The sequence below is a fragment of the Bombus pyrosoma genome, linkage group LG10 (genome assembly GCF_014825855.1).
Source record: "Bombus pyrosoma isolate SC7728 linkage group LG10, ASM1482585v1, whole genome shotgun sequence".
In the NCBI taxonomy this organism is placed as follows: domain Eukaryota; kingdom Metazoa; phylum Arthropoda; class Insecta; order Hymenoptera; family Apidae; genus Bombus; species Bombus pyrosoma.
Window position 1 is genome coordinate 13,335,657 of NC_057779.1, and position 21,210 is coordinate 13,356,866.

Consider the following 21,210-nt stretch of genomic DNA (forward strand, 5'->3'; position numbering starts at 1 on the left):
GGCTCATTGTCACTGTCCTTTAAAATAGCATACAAGCATCGACATTATCAATGGGCAGCTATGATCCGTAAACAGGACAATGAAAATGATAGTGCTGTGGCTGGTAGACAATAACGAAACACGATTCAATAACAGATATAACTTATCACAAACTTTGCAACATAACCATTTTCATGCAACCTCGAAATAGTCGACATTACAGAGTGTTTCCGCACTGATTGCACAAAGGAGAGAAAATGGTTCAATCTACGTGAAAGGCTACGAAAATGTAGAATGATATTTTTTGTAGACTGCCATAAATATGTCCTGTAAATATGCCCTGTGTAACTATTTGTAAACATATGGACACTTTGATTGATATGTGCTAGTGATATTAATAGACGAATGTTGGTGAAATATTTGAATTTGACGAATTAAAGTTAAAATATCTCAGCTAGCGATTTTTCAATATAAATAGATTACTTTTTTTATAGAGAATTGTCCAGCTAGATAGATTAATGTTATAATATAAATATAAGGTGCCATTTAAAGAGCCAACATCATTTTAATATCTCAATAATATCTCAATATAAAAAATATAAAGTATTAAAGAATCAAACTATGTTTAATTATTATAGCTACATAATCAACTCAATGATCACCTTCTAAGGATAATAATTATAACCTTGTTGTGCAATGGTCAAAATACATAGAATCTATCGAATATTAAATTAACCAACCACGTTGAAAATTTCACTAAAAATTTGGTCGTTCCATCTACAACGATCTAATATGACATATTATGTTAGATAAATAGCAAATTGTTGGTTATTCAAGTATAATGAAGAATGCAAACGTATTTACATCGACATTGCACCTTGATAAGCATGACGCTTTGATGTCCACTAGAACACAAATGATTAGCAAAGTGGAAAAATGTTATCAACTGATTTGGACCTCCAACAAGACACATTTAACACATTTTGAGGAAAAACGGTTTTTAAGTTACACTGTTTCATAAATAAGCCGCGGATTTTTATGCAAATTTGTATTTCTCAGAATATAATTGAAAACGTAGAATCACCTCAGAAAATTGTTTCACGCAACAATTATTACGCAATGGATCGTACTTTAGATACTTTATATACCTTCCTGCGTTATTTCTGCGCAATTCTACGCTTCCAAATTCTCTGTTGACGCATAAAGATCCGCGATGCATCCATAAGCTACAACCACCTAACATATTTCTCGTCTCATATGTTCAGCGTTACATCGTATTCTCCGACGAAACCTAATCTGAAACCTATGTGTATCGAAAATTAAAAAACGATCGACGAAACCCTTATTGGTAATTGAACTTCCGGCAAAATGCGCTATAAACCTTGTTCGAGGTTCCCATTCAGTCGTTCTATCTACCTAGAAACCATTTCCGTTACCTGATACTAACATTCGTTGTGAATTTTCCTTTCTCTCGTATTAATCTCGAACAATTCTTCGGTTACCTGTCGCTCGACTATTAATTGCCACCTTCCGAGTACGTTCGTCGATTACAAACTGCATCAGAGATTAAAAGTACAATGATAAAAAGATAGAAAGAAGGAAGCAGAGATTGGAGCGAGCTGTTCGTGCAGGTGACGAACCAGCGTAATTGAAGAGCGGAACGGCACCCTAAATTACCGAGCGTAGATTAAGCCGCCGGTGTTAATGAACTCGTCTGTGACTACGCTGCTGACGACACCGTAACGATCGCCGACGACTATATCGGCACATCGACCCAGATTCATTCACCATCGAACTTGACCTTCTCGTTTGTCGCTCCTGCGTTGCGTTCTTCTTGCTATAAATAAGACGTCGGACGAGCAACTGCGCGAACGCGCTTGTCTCTCGCTGTACAACGGTAACTACAAGATTTCATGAAATTAAAGAGCATTTTACGAATCGTTTTCAAAACGTAAACGGTGTCAGTATATTTGGTGATCTTAATAGAGAGTTAAATAAATCAAAATGTTCCCTTCTTGCTATATATATAAACTTCTTTCTAGTACTCATAATTCGCGATAGTTAAGCTTTAATATTCTGAAGCTTTCCTCGCGCTTGTTTTTATCGATTTACGCTGTTGGAGTACGCATGTAACGGTTTATTGCTCATATAGGGCGTCAGAAATTGGATGATTCGTACTAAGTACGAAAATCGTGGGAAGAGAAAATAAACGTGGTTTGAGTATGTGTACGATAGCGTGCATTATGACGGGAGGAAGTTAATGGCACTTCCATCAGAGGAGGGCGCCAAGAGGACGAAGACCTTTCGGTCAGATGTTAACAGAACAAACAGGCGTGGTTGGAAAGTGTCTCCATACCTGAAATCTAATGTCGCGAATGACTGAAATCAAAGCTGAAAGAAAAAAGGCTTTGATTAACGGGTTGCCTCGAATTGATTATTTTAATATGTCCGTAGCAAAGATTGGAAGATTCTTGCTACGGACATATTGTAATATCGTTTGAATAATCGAACCTTGGCCCATCTTCGACCGATAATATTTTTCGATCGATAAAAAGATTGTTAAATGTTTCTAATCCTTTTGAGACAGCGAACGAAAGAATTCTGCAACACCGTGTGCATTAAAAATCAACGAACAATTACTTAACAAAAATCTAACCGCTGCAAATAGCGAGCGTAAACAACGCTTAGTATTAAACAGGTTTGGAATTGGTCATATTAAATTTATACATGTACATTTAATTTTTAATCCAAGCTATCGTTACCAATTTTTTTAACAAAATATTCGCCATATTATATAAATGTTGTTAGTTTGGTATATTTCTAATTCTAGACCATTATAAAGCATTCAATTCCTGTTTCTTTTCTTCATAAAGTGGATAGTTTACTAGTATTGTAATGTAATTTACATTTATAGATTAAAATTGGACACCTTGTATATGTGTAATGATACAACAACGTAATTAAATAATTAAATAAATAGTTCAATAATATACAACTAGACATTAACTGTAAATTATATATAATTATAGATGATTATAGATTATATCAACTGTATAATATGACAAATATTTTATTTATAAAATATACTAAATAGAAATAAAAAATGTTAAAGCATTCTCTGGTTATTCTGCAAAAAAGAAAACACGAGTAAGGTTCATTTTTGTTATGAACCATTCATTATTGATATTATTATTAATATACGTAATTCTTTGCTTTAATTTTCTGCTAAACATAGTTTTCACGGGCATTAAAAGTCTTTTTATGAGACACGAAATGAGACATGAAAATTCCAGGACTGCAGCAAAAAATATAACAGATACATAAGAGACTTGTCGAAAAATATACGCACGTTCGACTTAATCGAACAAATAGTTGGTTATTTTTCAAGTGGCCATTCGATACGATCGGAATGCGATATCAGCCGATCTAAATGTCAGTGAAAATCGTGGCCAGTATCGAGCGAAGGGGAAAGTTGTTCGGAAAAATAAAACTGGAATGTTCGTTTGCGTTTTTCTAACCGTGCGTAATATTCCGCGAAATATTTCGTAAAACGTTGCAAATACGAAATCGGCTTGATCCTTTGACGTTATCGACTTTTATCTTTGAATTCGTTCTTGAAGTGGTTATCGTATACAGATAAATAAAATGGAATAGTCCATTTGAACAGACAAATTCCTTATTTCATTAATCCTTCCTAATGCAATGAAATTATTACAAATTATTACAAGTTATTATACCCTCTTTCTAGAAAATATTTGTACGCAATTTCAATTATAGCAACGATATTTCATGTGTTAAAAATAGATGAAACATCTTGTACAGTACATGAAGTTTATATCATCCTTTCCTCGTTCTTGGAGATATTTTTTTCCTTGTGACTTTTTCTTTCTTGCCCCTTAAATTTTATTATTACGCTCTATGAATCACTTATTAAAGATACGAGAAATTTTCGAAATGTTTCTAAGCAAACGAACTTCCTGTAACAAATTAAAGTTTTTTTATTCATTTAAATTCTTTTCGAGATCTAAAGGTGTTGATCATTCATATTTCTATACTATTTTCTACAAAATTAATGTGCATACTAAATGCAGGAATTAGAGAGATGGCGTCTGTACTAGATGAAGCAAAATTATTATTCGTCATTTGTCTATAGCTTTGAATAATTTTTATCCGCCATGGAACTTTTCTTTTAAATATTCATAAGAGACTTTATATTTAGCGATGTTAGTAAAGAAGGCAGTTTCAGTTAAAATTTGATTGAAATTGCTTCAGTTCTTTGAAAGGGGATAAGTGAGAAAAGTCGATATTTAACAGAATTTTGAAATTAAATTTAACCCCTTAACCTACAACTACGGGCATAGCCCGTAGTACGATGATCGGGCCAAACGTAAATATTACGGGCATAGCCCGTAGTAGATGATCGGACCAATCGTAAATATTACGGGCATCGCTCGTGGTACGTACTATACAAGTCATGCGAATGGCTCGAAAGCTGCGCGAGCTTTTTCTACGTTTTCGGCCCAAAATTCTGGAACGTAAATAGTAGATTAAGGAGTTAAATATTAAATATTTTAGAAATTTAACAGAACTTTCTACCTACGTGTCTGGATAATTGAAAATTGGATACATCAACAAACAAATTAAAATGTTACCAAAGTTATCTTACCAAGATGTCTCTTTTTATCCTCTTCAAAATTTTCAAGATATTACTCCTCGTCGTGATTTTAATAAAAAATTGAGTAAACCAAAATTTGTTTTCCTTGCCACCTATTAAAACCTTGATCGTGTTGATAATTCTCGATGGTTAAGCTTTAACATTCCAAAGCTCTCTTGGTTAAATATCTGGTCGCTATGGTAAACACGTTTTACATAATAAATTCAATAAGACACTTTGAAAATTGTTTCGTATGAAACGTTTACCAGGCTTATAGTGTTTAATGAAAATTTACCTTTACTATGTTTCAGATACATTCGTTTCCCGTGCTTGCAGACACAATGACGCTTATGAGCCTGCTCCTATCTCTATTATTTGTCGCTATGACTAAATGTCAACCCATATCCTATGTGTACGATGAAAGAGAATTGTCGCGGGACAATCATCCTCTCCTACTTCTCGTCGATCATCCAATTCCAGACTTAGAGGTACGATATTCTCACGCTATGAAAATGCAAATTGCACGAAATAGCTGTAGGAAAAATATATAAGAAAGATTATAATAAGTATGATAGCTGATACAGAAAAGTATTTGTACACGTTCTTATTCTTCAATGAAACATTCTTTTATTAAATTCCACGGTTCCTTACGAAAGTATTCGAATATTTGCCACAGAACTTATTTACTGATATCGTGTACATTGTACGGGACTTTTTGACATTTTGTTAGCGCTGTAATCTCGTGATTATAACAATAAAGCTTAAAACCAATCCGAAAATGTATATAGGAATTACAAGATACTTGTTGCAAACATACACATAGTGAAATATTAATTTACATTATAAATAGCGGTGTTGAATATGAATCATATTAAGCTACATATTCATGGTTTATTAGTACAGTGAATGATTGACTGCTTAATTAAATATTTTGGTGACCTTGGTGAAGTGTATGCTTGCGATAAGTATCTTGCAACATCTCTACACACATTTTCGGATTCGTCTAAAATTTTACTGTTATAATCACGTTAGTTGTGCCTCGTTATAGTGCTATTGAGATTTCAAAATGTTTTCTGTAATAATCAAATAGGAAGTTTCTAAGAGTTTTCGAGTACTTTCGCGAACCACTGTACGTTTCATTTCATAGTATCAAACTTGTGTAATCATATGAAAGTACTACTAATTGGTACGAAATTTATTATAGTCAGATCCATTTAATTAGTATAAAAGTTCAATAATAAATGTCGTAGTGTACGATTGCTTTTTATAGCCACTGTATCCAACAGAAATCCCAAAGTGGATTCATCTCCTTAAGAACTCGATAAATTTTAATAAAATATGTCAAAGTAGAACAGATTTTTTTATCTTGTTATATTAACGCACAAATATTTATCAAATCTTCTTAGAATCTATTTTTTTTTAACAAATTTCTATTTTTATATTTTCGATCGACGAAGAGATTGCACATAGAAAATCTGAAAATTCTCACTGGAAATTAATAACGAGACGATAGTAATATTATGCAAGTAAATTAAGGAGATAAATATTGAAATAACAAAGTTATCCTATTAATTTATGAATAAATACATATTCGATTAAATAACATGATTTATGATAAAACGAACAGGACTCTTTTTACGTTCGTTTTTACGTTTTATAGTCGATAATTTATCAGATAATAGGATTATGGTCATTGTAAAATAAAGTGGAATAAAAATCTGTTAAATCTGTTAAATAAGAAACAAACTTGTCTATTAAACGTACGATATTACACGTATTAATTCGATAAATAAACTGCGGACATTTATGCAAATTCATATTTTTATAAATACAGATAGATGAAACCTACACTACCGTGCACAAATATTTGAACACTCGATGCGATTCAATTGAAAGATTGTGGTCCAGATGAACGCTGCTTAAAATTAATAGAACTATAATAGATTGAAGCGTTAAATGTCAATGACTATAAGCAAACGCTTGGAACGTTGAGTATGATTGACATACTTTTTCTCAAAAGCGGATTTAAATATCGAAATGTGGAAGTCATTCCATCGATTCTGGTTCTCGCGCAGAATATAGCCTGTGATAAAACGAACAATAAGGTTTCTACATTTTATCCGTTTAGATTGGATAATTTTACGACACAATTAAAATAACGTCATCGTGAAATCATTTCGTATAAAGAAGGTCAAGTTACTGCGATGCTTTTGCAAAATTTACCATTCTAGTTTAAAAACGCTGAGATTTATAATAAATTAGTTGAAAATATTCCTTCCCCGTTAGTAGAAAAATATTCATTTTAAGAAAAAAATTAATCATCGTTCGAAATACCCCATCAACTTACTAAAATATCGAAGACGGTTATGCATCGGAATATTTCCTTAAAAAGTTGTAGTAGAAAATGTAATAATAGCAGAATGTTTACTTCGCGGAGTGATCCGGAAAATATGAAAAAATGTGAAAATACAATTGATAGTTGCTTGAAACATAAAAGTTTCGTAGTAAAAAACGAAACAAAGTTTTCATTTTAACTTTCCAGAAAGCATTTCGTCTATTTTCGTTTAAACTTGCTTCGAAACTTCGAAAAAAAAAGTTCGCTGGACAAAAGAATTGTAAATCGAGCAAATGGCATTTAAAAATTCGTTTCTTCCTTTCAAAATGTACTAACTACCGTTGAATGGATAATTAAATGTCTCTTACGAGACCATGTGTTTCCTTCGCCTTGTGTTCGTAACGTGAATCTATTAATTAAATTATTCTGTTATTATTTCATTAAATCAAGTCGTTAATTCTTTGCAATAAAACTTCCCAGCAAATTTACCTGGATTAAATATTTTTTACAACTCGAACAACGCAGAAATAGATAATGAGATCTAGGCGCGTGCTGAAGTTCAAAATCCACGAGCCTAACCCGCCGAACCTAACCCAACCTAACCTCTATCTATCAGATATTAGCTGGACGTGAAATGATTACGATATATCCTTTCGCGAATCTCTCGCCTGGAGTTGCACGGACAGAATCAAACGTTAAACGTCACAACCGTTTTCCCGTTTCATGGACCACCTTGGTAAACAGATTATTGAAAAACTCTCTGTTTCGCGTTCCGAAGCGGACAATAACATGGTTGTTGCTCTGCAACAACAGAAAAATTATTCGCGCGTGAGACGTGAAAAAGATAACACGCTCGTTAAATTTCATCGTCGAGAGGTTTGTAATTGGAAATGGAATCGGAGATTCGTTCGACCATGATTTCCAACCATTCTTTCTCTTCATTAATCAAATACAACGTGCTAGTGTACTCGCATCTATAAACACGCCATTACTGTTCAAACGTATCTGGACGTTTCGCTGGAGTTGTAATTTATAAATTAAATTTGAATATTAATCGGTCGAATTTGATCAGAATATATGAATTGGCGATAGATTAGTAATTAAAAGTGGAAAGTAAAGAATCGGCAGAAAAATGGAATAAATGGTTTATTAAAAGATCAAGTAAAGAAAAGTAAATTTGTATATTCCTTGGAAACTACATACGTTTAGTATAATATCGCTTGCAACCAGATGGCTGTAGTTTTCAAAATTCTCGCATCAAAGACAAAGAGATTCGTTGGTTAAACCGCTAGAGATAATGTAGATAATTTGAATAACACAAAATTGTCAAATAATCGAAGATTCCAAATAAAATTCCAAACACCCGGGATTTTTAATCTTCACACATATTTCTATTCATATACCTCTCATAGCATATTCTCATAACATATATGTAACAGTTATTATAATAACTGTTCATAACATATTCCTATGTGAAAACAACGCAGGCCTATTAATTGTTTATAATTGATTTATTCAACTTGCGCATGTGAACGTCACATTAGCATTCCTGAAGGCATCTTTTCTTTCTATTCTTCTCGTTGCATGAATTTAATTAAAACTCGTCTCCTTGTCGGAGCCAGTGATTGTTACCAGTAATACAACAACGCACTTTTGCCAAATGTTCTTAATTAATTACCTTCCATATTGTGCAAACGATAGAGGATCTATTTGAAGCGAGCCGACAATGTTTGGACGGAAACGATAGCTACATCGAACGAGGAATAAGTGCTATATATCTGCAAGGAGAGAACATCGAGCTCCTGGATTCCTGATCCCGATAAAACTCTCAAGATACATGCACGACAGGCTTCGATTTCAATACAAACTATACAGACAGATATACGATCGATCACGAAAGTCTACGTACATGATGGCTCACGAAAGTATCCGAACACGCTTAGAAGCTAGATACAGTATGCACAGTGTTTTCTACTTTTTCCGGTTTAACTTTAGGAGCGCGATTTACAAGTGAAAATAAGGAAAAATGTTTTAAAGATGAAGTTTTGTTGCAAACGCTTTATTGGAAGGTTGCGAAGCAATATTGGACGCAGCGCGAAGTACGTACGTAGAGTGCAATTTCGTTATCACTGGATACAAAAAATCGTAGTACGAAGCGTAACTATAGAGAAAGAATAAATGCAATTTATAACTTAGTTACCGTTAGTCGGTAATTAAGTAACTTGGCAAGTTAGCAAAGTACGGAAGTCCAGACGTAGTCCGTGTGATGCCAATAACAGGACAGTTTCTTTTCTCAGCTAAAGAACAGTCTTAGGGGTGAAAACATCTTCCCCCAAAGAAATCTTCACTTTTCGTATCATCGTGAATATTTCAGTAAGAAACTACATAAGATGCGGGGGGAAAAGCTAAATTAAAAGTTGCAGAACTCGCAAATAATTTTTCTTCGATATTATCGTATTCTTAAGTACGACATCCACTCCCTGAGGTAATATTTGACACTTTTAGAACGTCTTTCGTATTATTCGAATATTTTTGTCCCTCTCTTACTTCGGATAAGGCAGGCTCTACTGTACTGGCAGGTGGCTTTGCGCCGGGACACTCGGTATATTTCACGAACGAATTCTCCTTTTTTGTCAGCTCTTTATAACGGCTTGTAAATTACGAAAAAGCGAAGGAAGCGTGTGAAATTTGAAGAATGGCTGAAGGCAAAGTATTCCGAGGCACTAGTACATGCGCATATGTAAGTGCTGTGGCCCTCTTCCGGTACGCGCCCCTAGACCTTTTCTTCATATTCTTGAGCGCGTTTTCCGTAAAAGTGGCAATAAAAGCTAGGAAATATCCAAGTGAGGGTACGGTAGAAAACTGCGGCCTGCACATACGAGCACCGTTGAATTCCTTTCTTTCATTCTCCTCTTTTTTCTTTTTCCTTTTTTTTTACTCCCACGGATATGCTCAATATAACTCTACCCTCGATCCGCTTAAACAGTAATTTACAATGGTTTTTTTTTCACCGCCACTTCAGCCGCGATATTGCCACATCGCCGAAGCGATGATCGAATTTTATCCTTTATCCAACACCGCTCAGTTAACTTTCACGACAGACATTCGCGTGTGCTTAGGTGCGCAATATTTTAATATTCATAAAATTCCCCTCGTTGCTATTCTGATATTACGCTTCGCAGTCATAACTAAAAATACATTTATCTGAAGAAAAAAAGGCCTGCTTTTTATCACGTATTTTCGAAAGGAAGATACCATCTATTTTAAAAGGCGGTGAGACATTAGACTTGGCGCATATAAATGAGCGATCAGTCGATAATCAGCGAACAATTAATCTTTAGGCAAATTTATACTTTTGTAGAGACTATTCAAGAAATAGAAGTTGAATAGAGATACGTTTTAGCTACTAGAAATTATAACAGATTGGTATTCTACTATAGGTAGGTTATATAATTATGTACATTCTGTGTATTTTTGCATCTTCGAATTTTGTATAATTGCATTTACAATCCGTTAACGAATGATTAATTTTATTTGCAGCCTTCTCAAGTTACTTTTCTATTAAATTAAAGAAGCTTGTGAACAACGGTTTATCGATATTATGTTTTATTACTTATTTAGTATTTATGTAGTATATATAGTATTTAATATTTATATATTTCTAGAAATGAAAATAACGATCAAGTTATTATATCTTAGTTGGTTGATATCTATTTGAAAATTTCCCATGAATAAGCACAAAAAGTCCGCAATCTATTTACGATAAAACCACATCTCGCAAAAAATATGCGCGTTCAGATGCTTTTGTGTAGTAGTATATTTTTGAAGACTTTGTAGTTTGACTACAATTTTGGAAAAATGAAAAAAATGACCGGCTGTAAAAGTGTTAAAATATAAAAAAAATTATATGTATACATCAGCAACTACTAATTAGTGTTAACATTCTTCTTTTTTATACGATGTTGCATCTATTTAGTTCATTCGCAAGACACAGTTCAAGACACAGCGCCATCTAATTTACTAAAAATCCTCTTAAGGAATTGATTGCGTTGAATGAATAAGAAAATATCTGCATATTTAGAATAGATTGGATAAAAAGTTCATGTGTTTTTGAACAGATGTCTTTGCATCGTTCTGCTACGTAATTATGAATTTTTTCAACCAAATCAGACCATTGATTCGAAAGTTTATTGTCAACAATTGCAATGAATGAACCGAATATTTAACGACAAATCGCGTGTATCTCTATTTTTCTTCGGGATAATTCATGACCGCATATCGCTCATTTCCGCAACAATCAAACGAAAACGAGTTTAAATGTTCTGAATTGTTATATGTAGTTTCGTGATGGTGCGATAGCGACACAACTGCCCTCCCATAGCAAATTTTTGAACTTCACTTGTAGGAACAACCGTTTTTCCTGTTTTTCGGAAACTACAAATTTCGAGTTATGCTGCAACAAATGAGCGATATAAGTCTTACGACTGAAAATTATGGATTTAAACTGGGAAATTATGATACGTCGCCCATATTCATCCGATTTGGTATCATCAGACTATCGCTTGTTTAGATCCTTGCAAAATTATCTGAATGGCAAAAGATTCAGAACCTACGAAGTGCACAATATGCTTCAAGAATATTTCTCGTCTAAGCCACAAAAATTCTACCTAGATAATATCCAAAAGCTTGTGGGACGATGAGACAGTAATAGAGACTAATGAACATTTTATTATTGATTCAATATTTAATAAGTGAAGTTCTCCAAATAGAATTCAGTGGAATGCATACAGTATAAACGCACGAATTTGTCGTTCAATTTTTATGCAATAAGTAGTTATAAACATAATGTGTGAAAAGATTTATACTTGTTCTTATTTTAATAGCAGTATTTTACGTCATCCAGCTATAAATTTCAGTTTATTACAACCAACTTCCAGTTTTAAAAAAGTGAAAAAGACCGTAGGTTAGAAAAGCAACAAGTACCTCTTATTGCTCTCGATGAATATTATGAGCCACTTAAAGTCTTAGATCTCAGTTTTATTACCCTGTATACCAATGACAAATCGACTTAAAAACAACGTATTTATCAAAATTTAAATAATTTATTTAATAACATATTACAATAATGTATTAAAATTAATATGTGTATATGTATGATTTAAATATCCAGTTTTAAATGTCACGATTTAGGTCAATCACAGCTAAGCAAATGTTTAAAAAATTAAATGCTAAGTACTTACGAAGTAGTAAAATTGATAATAGTCGTACAATTCTACGTAAATTTAGAAATCAGCATTACAACTTAGTTATCTAGGAATAAAAAGCTTTTCGAACGTCAATTTGTTATGGCGTATTAATTTTGAAAAGTCGATCTGAACGCAATGTGTACAAATATCCTAACATACATATGATTGTAATAATCAAATTATTAGACCATTCATCTGCAGCTGTAGAAGCTAAATTAAAATTAATAATGATAAGAATATAGGCAATACAAATGCGAATAATAATAATGTATGTACATTATAACTACACGTACATCATATATTACATTCGACTGTTTATTTTCAGTTATAGCGTACGTAATCTTTCATTATTTCATAAATGGAAAATCCAAATATTTTCCTACTAAAATAAGACAGGTATACACGTAAGAATGTCTTTCGTTTTAATCACATTTGGAAGAAATTGTACGTTTTCCCCTGGCAAAGTAGGAATTAAGTGCTCCATAAAAGCAAACACAAGGATCGTATAAAAATACTTCCGTTTTTTACATAGGGTAAAGCCCATAGGGTAAAGCCCACTGCCCGAACAAATGGGTTTTTAACGGTCTTGAGAATTGTAAACGAATAAATTACAACCACATCTTGCGAAACGTCGGTGATATGTAATTATTAAAAATTCCTGAGGTTATCAGTAGTAACAACGTCTCCTTAATAGGTTAATTAATTCAAAAATTAAAAAAAAACTAATTCTTTTCGCTTTTCAAAATAAAAAACTCGTCGTTTGGTCCAATTAATAAAAAAAGTGATTACGTTTTAAAGGATTTCTGAATGTCAATGCAACCAACTCTATGTAAATCATTCCTTCTTATACAAAGTAACAAATACAAAGGCACTGCTGTGTCCGAATATTAATGCGAGTAATTCTACTTATTGTAAAATATAACAATTCTCAACATGGAAGTAGCAAAAATAACCTAAGTACACGTCTAGAAGGAAGGATGAAGGATAAAGACGGAAGAATGATTGCAAAGATTTACGCGTGGAAATGAGATGAGTATTTGAAAGAGAGTGAAAACAGGAAGTGCCGAATTTGTGGAGGACATGAAATATGTACCGAAGGAATGTGACAGGGTTATTTAAAAAAGAAAACAGGATTAAATTACGGAGGTAGATGCAGTGGTTGTTCTATGGGGCACAAGATCCGAGGCCCGAGATTCTGTGAGAAATTAAGAAGGAAAAAGAAAGTGCTAGTGGGGAGAAAGGAGAACAGGAGAGGGAAGAAAGATTCTATATAGTTTTATATTATATTTTTGTGTTTTTATATTCTATATTGCCATAGATATTTCATATTTTATGTTTCTGTTTGGACCTGTATATCGTTGAAGCTTAAACACTGCGAGACTATAAAAGACATAGACAATAAAGAATATAAGAGGTACATTGTAAGGCTAAATTTAAGTTGTAGGTTTTAAAACTAAATGTTAAGTATGTTAAATAGGATGATTCATATGTTAAGCTTGACGGTTGGATAGGTAGACGATAAGAGTATGCTAAAGAGAAATGTAACTGAAATTCCGTCCTAACCTAGAGAGAAGGGACTGTGAAATATAAATGAACAATAAATGGAAAATAAAGAGCTGTAAAGAAAGCTGAAAGTTCGTCCAAAGCCGAGAGGCACGGACTAAATAAAAATAATAATAAATAATAATAAATGGAAAATAAAATAAATAAGAGATAACGATTTCATAATTTTCAGAATGAAATGTTCGACTCGGGAAACGATCCTGAATCAACGGTGGTCCGGACGAAACGATTGGAATCAAAACGCATTGGATCGTTGTCGATCGTGAATTCCTTGGACGTATTACGACAGAGAGTTCTTCTTGAACTTGCCCGGCGTAAAGCTTTGCAGGATCAACAACAAATTGACGCAAATCGACGTATTTTAAAAACTATCGGAAAAAGATCGTTACCGCTTTACAACAAAGACGTGCCCAAAGCTATCGATTCAAGAATAAGAAACGGAATTGATTATGTGATCGAACAGGAAGAGAAGAGCCATGATCGAAACGTGGTGCCAGAAAGGATCCCTGACAGAATGCAGAACTGGCTACGAAATGACGATTCCGCTTTTCGAGAAAGACAAGACGATCAAATGCGAAGGGTAATTATTCTGTTCGTTCGTTTTCGTAAATTTAATTCTTCATAAATGTACAGTGCCTCGCGAAAGTATTTGTACACTTACCACGCAAAACTTTTACGTCTATACCGTGCGTGTTATATGAAAACATGTTGAAATTTTATTAGCACTGTGATGAGACGCGACTGCCATGATTATATTGGTAAAATTTAAAACCAATTTGAAAATATACATAGAGATTGCAAAATATTTACTGTAAACTTATATTTGGAAAGAAATTAATATACAGTATAAACTATATATAGTTAAATATGTGTATAATAAGTATCAAAAATGTATAGTGAGGCTTGTTAATATTCCGACTAATTGCCTGTTTAAGCACTTTTTGTGATCTATGTAAAATATATATTTGTATTAAATTTCCTTCAACTAACTGTACACATTTTCAGAATCGTTTAAAATTTTATCAATATAATCACCATAGTTGGGTGTCGTTACTGCACTAATGAAATCTTAAAATGTTCTCTATAACACGCGTAATAGGTTTATGAAAGGTAATAAAATAAAATAACAGACAAGTTTATTTCAAAATAGAAATGAATGCAAATATAAATTCCAATGTCTTGTTTGAGAAATAAATTGTTTCCAAATGATAATTTCAAACAATGATGGTTGTTCCAAATAATAATGTAAAATTATAAATAACAATTTTATACATAATAGACGTGCTAATTGTTGTAAATTATTCGCTCTTAATACGACTGAAAACTTAAATATTGTATCAGATAATTGAATCGCATGATTATTAGTGATCATTAATAACAATAGCAAAGAAAACAGCCGTTTAATTGAATTTGACGCTGGAAGAGGAGCACTTATTAACAAAGTCAACCGAGCTTGAAATGTTTACTATGTTGGTGGTATTACATGTATGTGATAACTAGAATAGACCATCAAAATATTTACAGTAAAAATAACTTTTCCGATTATACATATCGTCGAAATTTTAGAAGTTCTGTAATTTTTTAATGGAAGTTCCATGCCATATAGACAGAAAGAAAATTATTTTCTTGGTAAAGTCAAATAACAAATATCTAAATTTCAAATAAAATAACAAGTAATAAAATAAGTTATTTTTCTAATACACTGTTGCTTAAATAACATCGTCTAAGGTAAAGCGACAGAGCAAATAACAAATAAAATACAAATTTTATTCGAATGATTATTTGAATAAAATTATTTTTAAATCTCCCAGCCCTGGCCTGTACATTGGATTAATGCTTCTTATTTTTTAATTTTATTTTAGATATTGACGTAGAATAGCATTTTAAAAATATTATCTCGTAAAACGTAAATGAAATCTCTGTTTTCAGATCCAAGCGAATGAGCTACGTTTGCTGTAATCAACACAAAGGAAGATCATAATACACTATCGCTATATTACGATTTTTTATCTAACAAGCTAATGGATTGCATATAGTTTATCTATTATTCGTCATAATCCTCAGGTTTTATCATATATATATACATATAATACATACATGTATCTATACATTTTGTGCTGTGCAAAATTCATAATTTAATATCGCGTTTCATTCATGAATTATACGCAGATTATTCATGTGTCAAGCGTAAAGTAAATATTAGCGCATGAAGTTACCAGTAGTGCAAAAAGTTTAACAATCAGAATATATCAGTATTTTCTCCTATCTCTTTTATTTAAGTTTTAGTCATCTTAATTCTAAGTAATTTTGTAGCATCCAGAAGAGGAGGGAAATAGAAATACCATGTGAAACATATGATATCAATTTTCTTGTCTATACTCATACTTTTTTCTTCTCTATACTAATTATACAAAACGATTTAGCTTTAGCTCTCGGACTAGACGTTTTACTATTTTCTATTTCTTCCTTTTCAATAGCGCAAAAAAAACACGAAACAAAACAGTATTATGCGTTGTGATCCCTTAAAGTCTGCCCAACCAGTAAACCCCAGACAGAAGACATTTTATATCCAATTTTGGATATAATTTAATGTAAATGTTTCTTCGTATTAGTATTAAGTTTTACGAACACGACGATAGAAATGTTTTAAAGTATTTTATTATAATTATTTTGAAATACGACTCTTAATTAAAATTAACTGCGAAGACGTGCAAAGGAAAAACAAATTGTATTTATCTATTGTACAGTAAAATTTCTTGAACAACCAAGTATTCATGTAATATTTTGGTAATCATTTCAAACCGAACTTAGACGTTATTTACAAATATAGATCCAAATGGCTGTAAATTTAATGTAATGTAATTATTTAAATATATAGATCAAACGCTTTCTTCTCAACAAATTTCACTCGTGAAAGGAATAAATGTAGTTAAGAATAAATGTTCCATAGAACTATCTCTTAAATACTTTTATTTTATGTAGATTATTTCTTTTTTATTTTCATTTACGTTACTTTCTTTACGATTATATTCCTTATTTTTATAACACCCTCAGAGAAACACAGATAGCGATCTAATAAATTTATATATTTATTAATGAATAATGAAACTGCATTAGAGGCGTGTATTCTAAATAATCGGTGAATAGTTCCTTTCATATGCACCACAGATTAATAGATGTGCTATATTTTTCACCGAATTGCGTTTATATCTACGTAAAACATCGAGGCGTGATTTATTTTTGAAATATTTTCATTTTAGTCATATGATTTTACGCTAAATTAAAGACGCAATGCAAATAAATGTCTTTGAACATAATAGAATTATACAAAATTCATAATAAAAAAAACTTGTTGATTTTAATTATGTTACTTCGTAAAATACGTACTCTTTCAATTTCATTTGTTTTATTTTACTTGCATTTATCTTATAGCATTTTTATATTAAAAATTAGAAATTGATCTTTGTGGTTATTTTAAAAGTACAATGCTTAATGCTTACGATGTTTACGTTAATTTTAGAAAATAAAAGTAATTAAATTTTATTATTATTTATATGTCGTATTATATAACCTATTGTTGAAGAAATGTGTAAGAAATTTTAAAAATATATGTAACATAAATAGATTTTATTTATTTGAAAAACACGTACAATATCGTTTATTTATTTTCGTTTTAGATCTTCGTTTTTATTGGTTTAGTTGCATAATGCGTAATTAAAATAAAATAAAATTAATTTAAATAAGATTTGTTGTGTACTCTAATTGTACCTCTTTCACTTAATGAAATATAATAAAATGTAATAAGAATAAATGAAATAGTTGTGCAGTTTTTTAAAAAGACTCATTTTATTCCTTATTATTACCGATGTTTCATATAATGCTTAATATTATCATTAAAATTATATATATCCCATCCACATAGTGAATGAATAATATTTTTTTCTAGAAATATAATATCTGTCAAGCTGTTCCAAATTTTACAGAGTATTATTGAAAATATTAATGTACAATACTTTTTATAAACATTTGTAATAAAACCCTAGTGAAATAGCTAAAAGAAACCACATTTTTTATTTTATATTTATATGCAAATCTTCTTCAATTTGTAACATACTGAACGTATCTCAATTTTAATTTTAATTTTATATATAAATAATTAATGTACTATGAAACTATACTCAACAAGCACAAGTAAATCAAGTAATTGTAAAATGTGGCTAATATTTCGGGTAATAAAGAGTTCAATGAAAAATAAAGAATAAAACAAGAATTACTGAAGGTAACTTAAAATCATAGGTCCAGGAAATGAAATATAATCTACTGTTCATTTGCGATCACATTTTACGAAGGTCTAGAACAAACACACTGCCATCAGACGCAGAAGCACCGACTTTGTCTCCTCGACTATTCCAACACACTTCAAAAATTCCTCCAGTTCCTTGATAACTATGTACCAATTGACCATTCTGCACAAGTAAATATATAAGAAAATATATATAATATGTACCTTCTGTTAAATATAGCAAACAAAAGAAAAATAACTATCTTACCTGCGTAGACCATATATGAACACATTTGTCAAAACTTCCACTAGCAAGAAATTTGCCATCTGGACTAAATGCTACGCTATACACTGGCTCTGTGTGTTTCGTAAGTCTGTGTATACATGCGCCCCTTTCTACATCCCATAACCTTACTGTAGAATCAAATGATGCACTAGCTAAGGTTAGATTCATATTTGGATTGTGAGTACCAGGCCCAGTTGGGGACCATTTAATAGTGTATATTTCTTTGCTATGAGCTTGTAAATCATGTACCCATGTATCTTGTTTCATAGACCAAATTTTAAGACTCATATCATCTGAACAACTAGCCAATAAGTTACCTTGGGGGTCCCATTTTATAGCATTAACTTCATTCTGCAATTAAAGGAAAAACAAACTCTTTAAATTTTAAATAAATATTTAACTGAATCAAAGAATATAATTATTTCTGTATACATACTGTATGACCTTGGAAGCTCTTGATTGGTTTATCAACATTAAGTTTGCATACATGTATGCACTGATCAGTAGAACAACTAGCAAATGATGTATTTGTTTGCCAATCAACATCCAAGGCAGGTGCACAATGAAAGCTAAATTGCTGAGTACATTGCCCACTTTCTGCATCCCATATAATTGTTGTTTTGTCAACTCCAGCACTTAATATGTAGTTACCACGTTTATTCCATTTTAATGCAAAGATTGGACCTTTGTGTTGACCTAATGTGGATGCTAATTTACCATCTGTCTTCCAAATTCGTGCATAACCATCATAACTTCCTGTTGCTAATAAGGTACCATCACACTAAAATAAGTAACCGAATTATATTAGTTCCCTTTTTTCAACGTTGTAACTTAAGAGAAATAATCATTTTACCTTCCAATCTAATGAAGTAACATCTTTGTTGCTTGGCACTTCGGTACCACCTTTTTGTATGCAGTGACGAAGAACAAGCTGATTTGGAGCTTGTGAACTACCAGACATATCCCAAATACGAGCTGTGCTATCTCCTGAACCAGAAGCCAAAAGATCAGTTGTTGGATTCCATGCACATATGAAAACTTCCGATTCATGACCACGTAATATTGTAGCTTTAGTGTCTGGAATTTCAACAGCGCTAGCATTAGTTCCCCTGCTTGAACCTTGTTGTTGTTCATCTACTTCCATTTCTGTCCTATCTCCTCCTCTCTCATTTGTGCCTACACCTTCATTGGAGGTAACAACTGAAAACAGGTTAGTAAATTAATAACAATTACCAAATGGAAAGTTTTCTCTCCTCCTTGTATTTATATACGTAATCTGAAATAAAGAAATTCTGTTTCCAAAAAATAATACGTTAATATTAAATAACAAACTCTTTCATTACCTTCATATTATTTTATAGAATTAAAATATTATTTTATACTTATCTTATACAATTAAATTAATAAAAAGTGATCTCTTTTTACAACTACAATCTGTATAAACTTTAACAATATTCTTATTCTTATTCTTTATATAATATTACAGTATACATATAAAGTAACTTGTAAATAGTAAACCTTTGTAATTCTTGTTCTTATTCTTCATTCCAGATCACACATATATTAATAATATTGTTTGCTCCTAGCTTTCCGACATGTTATAAATGTAACAGTGAGCTTTATTTTGCTATATCAGTACATAGTTTAATATTACAAAACAAATTTTTTAATTCATTAATAGAGTATAATAAATATATTTTACTTTAATATTCTATGACTGTTATAACAAAAATATTTGCTCATAACAAGTCCGACAGCTAAAGCAGTCCATTAATATACCTGGTATAATAAGGAGGTCTATAAAACTTAAGTTTTTTTTATAGACCAGGGTGTGCCAGGATAACAATTTTTGGTTTCAAAATATAACACATAAATATAACATGAATAAAAAATTAATATAATAAGTCAAATTACCTTCCTCTCCATTTGTATCTTGTACTTCTGTTTTCACCTGTTGTTTTTGCTGATTAATTTGATTTTGTCTTGATGCCACAACATCTGGCATAACAGCATCAATAAGAGATAAGGATTCCACCATTCTTTGTTCAGTACCATCTTCGCCTATTGATATTTCTGCTTCTGTGTACTGTAGCCCTTTCTGTAGAATTGATAAAAGTGCTGCTGGTGGTACTAATGCTCCATTTATGTTACTCTGTGATATATGTGATTCTATGCCAAATGTGTATGCAGAATGTTGAAATCCTATAAAAAAAAACCACACAGAGATTAATTTGCATCTTTTATATAATCTACAGTACAACTTTTATACAATAAACTTAAGAAATAACTTAGTAATCAACGTCACGGATATGCTTTTATTTGTGCTCAAATAACCTCTTTAAAACACGTTTGATCTATAATTTGTAATATATTATTGACCAATATGACATTATTAATTGCAAATATTATTGCGACATGTATATATACATAATATAAGTAACAAATGTGTACAAACAATAGCAAATTCAAAATTTGCCAAAATTATTTGAAAAGAGGTTACGTAGTACTCCAAAAAATATACCAGATTCTTGAAGGTATCGGTAAACCAAGAAATTGACTTCATCGCTAGAGAAGCTCATCGTTCTTTACTTTCACGATACTAGCACAACATATTTATTGAAAGTTGCGCCTAAAAATCACTTTGACTCACGTCGGACGCCGAGATTGCCGCGTCGAGGCCACTCTACAAGTCACAGACACATTACACATGAGACCTTACCATTGGCCAAGAAATACGAACAACAGTGTGTTCTATAGAGATACATAACTAACTTCAATGTAATCTCTTCATTCAAAGTAACGAGACGATAATCAATTAGATTTCATTTATTATTGTCAAATGGATTATGTAAAAAATATACAGTG

The 21,210-nt window shown here is 31.8% G+C and overlaps 2 protein-coding genes across 7 annotated transcripts in view; one reads left to right on the plus strand and one right to left on the minus strand.

The window, feature by feature from the left end:
• LOC122571373 (diuretic hormone 44) overlaps window positions 1-16,741 on the plus strand; it is an 80,168-nt gene extending 63,427 nt beyond the window's left edge. For all 6 annotated transcript variants that reach the window (XM_043735027.1, XM_043735031.1, XM_043735028.1 and 3 more), the window contains 3 exons: window positions 4,945-5,121; window positions 13,950-14,357; window positions 15,707-16,741. In XM_043735027.1, the coding sequence (XP_043590962.1) occupies window positions 4,975-5,121; window positions 13,950-14,357; window positions 15,707-15,736 (585 nt within the window). In that variant the 5' untranslated portion in view covers window positions 4,945-4,974 and the 3' untranslated portion in view covers window positions 15,737-16,741. The remainder of the gene's footprint in view (window positions 1-4,944; window positions 5,122-13,949; window positions 14,358-15,706) is intronic.
• Window positions 16,742-17,604: 863 nt separating this feature from the next.
• On the minus strand, window positions 17,605-21,049 carry LOC122571371 (F-box-like/WD repeat-containing protein TBL1XR1). The gene is made up of 6 exons (XM_043735025.1): window positions 20,867-21,049; window positions 20,260-20,547; window positions 19,199-19,545; window positions 18,782-19,126; window positions 18,328-18,696; window positions 17,605-18,243 (listed from the first exon to the last, which is right to left on the minus strand). The coding sequence occupies exons 1-6, from the start codon at window positions 20,922-20,924 to the stop codon at window positions 18,112-18,114; spliced, it is 1,539 nt and encodes a 512-aa protein (XP_043590960.1). The 5' UTR covers window positions 20,925-21,049; the 3' UTR covers window positions 17,605-18,111.
• Window positions 21,050-21,210: the final 161 nt, after the last annotated feature.